This window comes from Mandrillus leucophaeus, unplaced genomic scaffold, assembly GCF_000951045.1.
Source record: "Mandrillus leucophaeus isolate KB7577 unplaced genomic scaffold, Mleu.le_1.0 Scaffold1049, whole genome shotgun sequence".
NCBI classification, from domain to species: domain Eukaryota; kingdom Metazoa; phylum Chordata; class Mammalia; order Primates; family Cercopithecidae; genus Mandrillus; species Mandrillus leucophaeus.
The window spans coordinates 613,460-620,729 of record NW_012098643.1 but is presented as its reverse complement, the minus strand read 5'-3'; the positions used below and the strand labels follow the sequence as shown (position 1 = coordinate 620,729).

Here is a 7,270-nt window from a genome sequence, read left to right as displayed (position 1 = left end):
GGGCCCCAGGAATGCACTGGCAACCATCATGACATCTCTGTTTTCACTGATGATGGTGAGGACAAGACTAATAATGACCGGAATAAGAAGGGCTAAAAATTACTGAGCGCTTTTTATGTGCCAAGTCTAGGGCGAAGGGCTTTGCAGGCATTATCTCATGGAGTCCTCATACAACCGGCATGGCCATGAGCACTGTTATTATCCTCATTTTATGGCTGAGAAAACAGCTCCAAGGGGTCACATAGCTAGCAAGGGGTAAAGCTGGGACAATCCAGACAGCACTTTATCTGTAAGAATTTTCTCTGTCACCTCTTCACTGAGCTTCCCTTGGCCCGATGTCAGCCTCAGAGGCATTGAGGATCCTCTTGGTTGGTTTCTATTGCTGCTGTAACAAATTACTGCAAATTTAGTTGCTTAAAACAACACACAGGTATTACCTTATAGTTCTGTAGGTCAGACTGGCATACATAGGTCTCACTAGGCTAATATCAGACTGTTGACAGGGCTGTATTCCTTCTGCAGGCTCTAGGGAAAAGTCTATTTCCTTGCCTTTCCCAGCTGCTAGAAGCTGCTTATATTCATTGGCTTCTCTTCCCTTCCTACATTTTCAAAATGCCTCACTCCAACCTCTGCTTCTGCTGATAAATCTCCCCTCTCCGACGTTGACCCTTTTGCCTCCCTCTTATAAGGACCTTTGTGGTTAGAGCGAGCCCACCTGCATAATCCAGGAAAATCTCCCTATTTCAAGATCCTTGACTTAATCACATCTTCAAAGTTCCTTTTGCTGTGTACGGTGATATATTCACAGGTTCTGGGGATTGGAATGTGGACATCTATGCACAGGAGGGGTGGGAATTATTCTGTACACTATTCAGACTTTACATCAGGGCAACAGTGACCAGTGGAAATAAGACAAATAGAAAAAATCCCTTTCCAGTGTCAAACTCCAGAATCAGCCTGTAGTGGGTGAGAGCAGCACTGTGCAAAGCCCCTCACGGAGGCAGTTCCCCAGCCACAGTCCAGCAAAGAGAAGCAAAGGGCTGTCAGGGACAAATGTTTTCAGGGCTTCCAAATCTGTCCAGGGCTGGAGGTGTTCAGATGACCTGATGGACATGTCTAGTGTTGCTGACCATCAAAACCTGAGGTGGTTGTGCAACCTCATGCTCACAGAGTGCTGGCAGGTTATGACGACTTCTTCCAGGAGTTTTCCTACAGGAAGACAATGTACCTGCCAACATTGACACTCAGGTTTCTCTTTGTAAGTCGATGTCATCACAGTCTCTTGTGAGTTAGGTGCAGTGAATCAGTGTCCACAGGATTAATCAGCTCAGGGGCATGGGCTAAGGAACTTAGCCATGCTAAGGCTAAGAGTTGGACTTCTGGGCTAAGGAACAGTCATCCAGATAGTGCTATGCTGGGGAGGGTTCTTGGGGGTCTGCCAGCTGGCCTATCCCTGGAGATGCCAGACACTGCCTTTTCAACACAGGTACTCAATCCCTGGTTATTTAGTAGAGGTAATGATCACTTCCAATTTTTTCAGATGTGCAATTCAGGCTGTGATTCAGCATATTTATTACTATTTTCACTCCAACTTCAATAGCCATGTTTAACAAGCAAATTTTATAAAATAAATCTTGCTAGAAAAAATCACAATAAGAAATAAAATACTATTCAAGAGGCAAACTGTTATGATGGAGAGAGGGCAGATAGCAGGGTTTGAATTCCATCTCTGCTCCCAGCTCTCCATGTGATCCAGGGAAAGCCTCTTTCCATCTCTGAGTCTCAGGTTCCTTTTCTGTCAAACAAGGGACATGATCTAAATCAGCAATTATCAATCCCAGTGGTGCAGCAGAGCCACTTGATGGATGTCTGGAGAATATCAAAGCCTAGATCTCACTGGGGTTGAGAAACACCGGCTCTGAATGATGGCCAAGGTCCTTCCATGAAATGTCTAGAATTTGTCAATGAAAATCTGGGTTTGGATTTGTTTGAGGCGTCCATCTTGCTTGCTGAATAGTAAATTCAACTGAACAAGGAAATGAAAACTGAACACCTGCTGCCTACAATGCATTAAATTAGACCCCTTAGGGATTCCTGCACTAAAGACCTTACCATGTGGTCAGATAGGTGGTCATGTGCCCAAACAATTATAAGTAAAAGAGGATGGACATTGTTCCTTTTAGAATTCACCAAACCCATGTGTTAAATGGGTAATTCCTTTAACTTTTACTGGGATTCCTTTTCCAGAAATTCAGAGCCTGTGTTCTACTTTCTTGCTTATACTTCTCCACAAGGAGGGCAGAGACAGATCTGATGCATAGAGATTCAGTGGCCACAGGAGCCTACCTGCCTCCCAACCCCATAGTCTTTATCTAGGACTACTCTGAGTGCTGGAATTTAGAAGTGACACAGCATCAGGTTTCATTTGAAACATTTATTGAATGCTTACTATATGCCAGGCACTATTACAAGAGTTTTACATATATTAACTCATTTAATCTGCACATGACCCCATGAAATAAACACTACTTTTTTCACCATTTCACAGGTGAGGACAGTGAGGTGGAAAGCTCATGTCACTTGTTCAAGGTCACACCACTGGTAAGTGGGGAGCTGGGATTCAAACCCAGAGACTGGTTCTAGAATTCATGCTCCTAACCACTTATAAATAGATTCTGTGCCCTTCATGCAATGTTCTTATGGCTACCAAAAATAATCCTTCCAAACAATGAATAACATGGGAAATGTTGATGTTAAAATGTTAAGTGAAAAGTTAACAAAATAAACTCATGTAAGTACTATGAGAAAGACTATGTAAAATACAAACAAAACTCAAATAACAACAACCAAAAAAACACTATATATAGAAAAAAAATGACTGAAAGGAAAATAGTAAAATAGTAACAGTATTTTAGGGATGGGATTATGGGTGATTTTAAAACTTTTCCTATTTTTTTGGTGTTTTTAAATAATGAGTATGCTTTCTTTATAATCTCATTCCCTAGTGGCAAGCAAATACTCTTAATATTTTGCTATAAGAAAACATTAAGTCTAAGCTCTGACATCATAAAAATTAGTTTTGGTTTCAAAATTGGCGGGTCAGTAATTTGAAATTTAGAATATATTTTCTCATGGAAATAAGGATAGCCATAGGGATTAGTTTTTTCTTTTTTAAACTTGCAGTTCTAAGAACTGTGCTAAGAACTTCATCTGTATTTCTTTATTCAGTGGATTAGGAATGTTTTCAGCTCCCTTTTCCAGTGATGGTTAAGTAACTTGCCAGAGGTTGCACAGGTGGAGAGAGCAAGGGTGGGAACTGTTGCTGGACATCCCTCTCCAGGGTCTGTGTTACACCTGGGCTGATGCTTCTCACGGCAGCCCATTTCAACGAGCATGAAGCTAAGGTACTACCTTTTTCTCCCAGTCTTATTTTCTCCCACTGCAGCTTTCATTGTGAATATGCCATATTTTGGCCACCCTTTCCAGCTAAGTCAATTTTGGTAACTATCCTGGGGACCCAGCTTTCCCTCAGAATACTATCTGCTGAGAAAATAAGCTTTGGATCCCACCATGGGCTTTTAAAACCTATATACTCCTGCTCTTCACCTCTCCCATCCAAAGATGAATCTTCTCCTGAGGTCCTTCCCAGGTTGGATGCTCTTCTCTTATGAATGACTGGAACTGGTGCCTCACTTCTGGAAACCTCCAGATGAGTCGAGAGCTTTTGCTCCACCCTCAGTATACACCTGGTCTTTGCCACCTCACCTGGAGCTGGCCAAAGGCCCCTTCTTTAACACGAGTAAATAAACCATTTTAAAGGCATTTGTTAGTGCTGAATCAGTATTGTTTGTGAGCTCTTTTGGAGCATCAAATTCAGGCAAGGAGAGAAGCCCAACCACCCACACTGTCCGCATTAGATCTGCCTAAAATAACATCATTGAGATATCAAACATTCTTAGTTCTGTTATGGCATCATCTAGGAATGAAAAAAATCATGTTAGATTATTTCCCTGGGCCTACAATTTTATTTTGGATCCCTATTATTATTCTAAAAAGGGCCATTTAATTTCCATCTTGGGAATTTTCTCCTTCAGTTCCTATACCAAAGAGAAAACAGAACTTCTGTTCATCCCAGAGGCGTAGAGCCATACTGGCCCAGCTCAGAAAATAGAAAGCATAGCAGAGCTGCCTGTGAGATAGATAGGTGCCATGCGCAATTCACAGAGCTTCCTCACCATCCTAGAGGCCTGCAGTTCTCATGGGATCTTCCTGTGGATTAATACTTGAGATGTTTATGGAGGGAGGAACTGGGTCCGTGGGATGCGAGGGGAGGGAGTCACCCATGCCTTTATGAAATATGCTTCTAGCTGCCCGCACATGGTCTGCACCTCCTGATGCTAGGTCAGGACTGAATCGTATAAAAGGCAAAGCTTCTCACAGCACCTCAGTCTACCTGTCTCCTGAGTGATCTGCTGCAGTGCCTGAACCAGGTAGAGTGCCTCTCAGGACCAGGATGAACTCTTGGTGCCAGTGTTTTGGGCAGAAAGAGCCCCTGGGTGGAGGTTGAGGCCATTCTTGAAGAAAGACAAGGATAAAAGAGAATTTTGGAAGGGAGGATTCTTCTGGAAGGGGAGGATAGAAGGTAGGTAAAGGGAATGAAGGACTGATGTCTTTCTGAACTTCCAAGGAATTCGTTTGAAAATATGGAGTTACAAGGTGGAAATCATTTGCATCGTTCTTGTTACTGGTCTTGGGAGACTGGGTTTTTAAAATCTGGTCATCTTAGGCCAGGCGTAATGGCTCATGCCTGTAATCCCAGCACTTTGGGAGTCCGAGGTGGGCAGATCAAGAGGTCAGGAGTTCGAGACTGACCAACATGGTGAAACCCCGTCTCTACTAAAAATACAAGAATTAGCCGGGTGTGGTAGTGCACACCTGTAATCCCAGCTAATTGGGAGTCTGAGGCAGGAGAATCATTTGAATCTGGGAGGTGGAGGTTGCAGTGAGCCGAGATAACACCACTGCACTCCAGCCTGAGTGACAGAGCAAGACTCCATCTTAATAAATAAATAAATAAATAAATAAATAACTTCTGGTCATCTTAGAGATAAAATCTTGTGAAATTATAGTTCAATTTTAAGGGCAAGGAAGTGACCTTGGGCTTGTATTGTCTTTCAGCTTTATTCAGCTCCTACAGAGATGTCCTGCCAGCAGAGCCAGCAGCAGTGCCAGCCTCCTCCCAAATGTACCCCTAAATGTCCTCCCAAGTGTACTCCTAAGTGTCCTCCCAAGTGTCCCCCAAAATGCCCTCCCCAATGCCCAGCCCCATGCCCACCTCCAGTCTCTTCCTGCTGTGGTTCCAGCTCTGGGGGCTGCTGCAGCTCTGAGGGTGGTGGCTGCTGCCTGAGCCACCACAGGCCCCGCCGGTCCCTCCGACGCCGACCTCAGAGCTCCAGCTGCTGTGGCAGTGGCAGTGGCCAGCAGTCTGGGGGCTCTGGCTGCTGCCATAGCTCCGGGGGCTCCGGCTGCTGCCACAGTTCTGGGGGCTGCTGCTGACCTGGGCCATGAGGAGCATGAAGGAGCAGCACTGGCAGAGCCCAGGTGCAGAAGATCTGTATCAGCCTGAGGCTTCTTTTCTCTCATTTCCCATGGAAGGACTTCAGAAATGCCTTAAGTTCTCCTCTTTATCCTGCCCATGTTCACTCCATTGTGGGGTTGAGGTCTAGCCTGTGATATTTTCTGGCCTGACTTTCCCTCTCAGACATGGTTCTTTGGAAAACTAGGTGTTGTAATTCAGTTATGAAGCTATTTTTTCTGTAACAATAAAGCTTTTTATTCCTGATATCACTGCCTCCTGATTTCATTGTTTGCCTCTCCCACTCCCTACCTACTGCATCAAGCCATCTTCCCTTCCCTTCTCTTAAATGCAAGCAAACACTTTACAAACTTGTTTGGGGAGCACATTTTGGCAGCGAAGCTACTCAAGACTCTGGAAAACAATATTCCCTTCTATGCACTGGATTCTGGAACTTTAAGCTTGAAGGAAAGAATCATGTCTGAGACCATTACACCAGACACAAGATTGTATGAGGATAGCCAGGAATGGGTTTGAAGAGAAGAGGATGGTTGTACTCAGAAGGGTCAGACTCTGAGAGGGTTTCCTTCAAGCATGGGTCACAGTTTGAAAAACTGCTTGTCCTCTATTCATGGGGAATAAGATTGTCTGAAGTGCTCATACTGCGCTATAATAAATGGACACTCTTTTCTGATGGATTATAAGCCCAGGTGTTTCCATCAGTTGGCTAGAGGGAGAGCTGGGTGGGCAGTGAGTGAGTTTTAGAGGCAGGTATGAAATGTCTGAGCACATTTTCCCTGCATGCTGAAATTCTGGATTTGAATCTGGGTAAAGAACTGAGAAAGACACACTTCTCTGCAAAGACTGTCTCTATGTGGTTGGGACGTGTGTGTGTGTTTGTAGTGAGAGGTATAAGAGTACAGGGGTTTTGGTCCCTGTGTTGGCTTCTCCAAGTAACATTTCTTTAGGAATGGGATGGTTCCTTCAGGAGATACTCATAAAATACCTAGAAAAGATAACTAAAAAATTTAATTCCAAATCAGCCTTTTATATAAAAGATAAACAATTGATGCCTTCTTTGATAAGAGTTAACAGTGATAAATAAAGTAAGTTGGTTTATGAGATCATAACATGCCCACAGAATGAGTAGGCACTTGCCCAGATGATCTCCTTACACTGATTCCTACCAAACACAGCCTTCTTCACTTTTTTTTTTTTTTTAAAGAATTTCGCCCATTTTCCCAGGGGAGATCCTGCCTCTGTCTTGTTATTTCATTACTTCCTTCTCTGTTCTAATATTGACTTTACTTTTTGGAATGTCTCACCTATACTCACCAACAGGTGCTCTAGAACTGGCAACCTGTTAATCAGGCTCTAAATCCACGTTAAATGAAACTGGTATCTTTTGTGCGTATTCCCTCATGCCACTCCCAGCTCACTCACCCCCAAACCTGTCTCTCATCCTTAATTCTTGAATTCTTAGTCTTGGACTTCTGTTACAGTTCACATTCATAGTTGTGGGCAATTGCATTGATTAAGAAGCAGTTCCGAAGTTGATTGCCAAAGTATCCTCCAATTCTTAAAAATTAGTTATTCTAAAAACACTATTTATCATGCACACTTTCGACCTTTGGAAAGAACCTTCCTTTCCTTTCCTTTTATTTTCCTTCCTTCCTTCCTTCCTTCCTTCCTTCC

General features: G+C 43.5%; 1 protein-coding gene across 1 annotated transcript; it reads left to right on the top strand.

Moving 5' to 3' along the window:
* The first annotated feature begins 4,487 nt into the window (after window positions 1-4,487).
* Window positions 4,488-5,842, top strand: LCE5A (late cornified envelope 5A). The gene is made up of 2 exons (XM_011981073.1): window positions 4,488-4,642; window positions 5,179-5,842. Exon 2 carries the CDS (start codon window positions 5,200-5,202, stop codon window positions 5,554-5,556), a length of 357 nt encoding a protein of 118 aa, XP_011836463.1. The 5' UTR covers window positions 4,488-4,642; window positions 5,179-5,199; the 3' UTR covers window positions 5,557-5,842.
* Window positions 5,843-7,270: the final 1,428 nt, after the last annotated feature.

Bases quoted from the DNA above. Each gene is read 5' to 3' on its own strand.
- LCE5A (XM_011981073.1), top strand. From the start codon at position 5,200: ATGTCCTGCCAGCAGAGCCAGCAGCAGTGCCAGCCTCCTCCCAAATGT.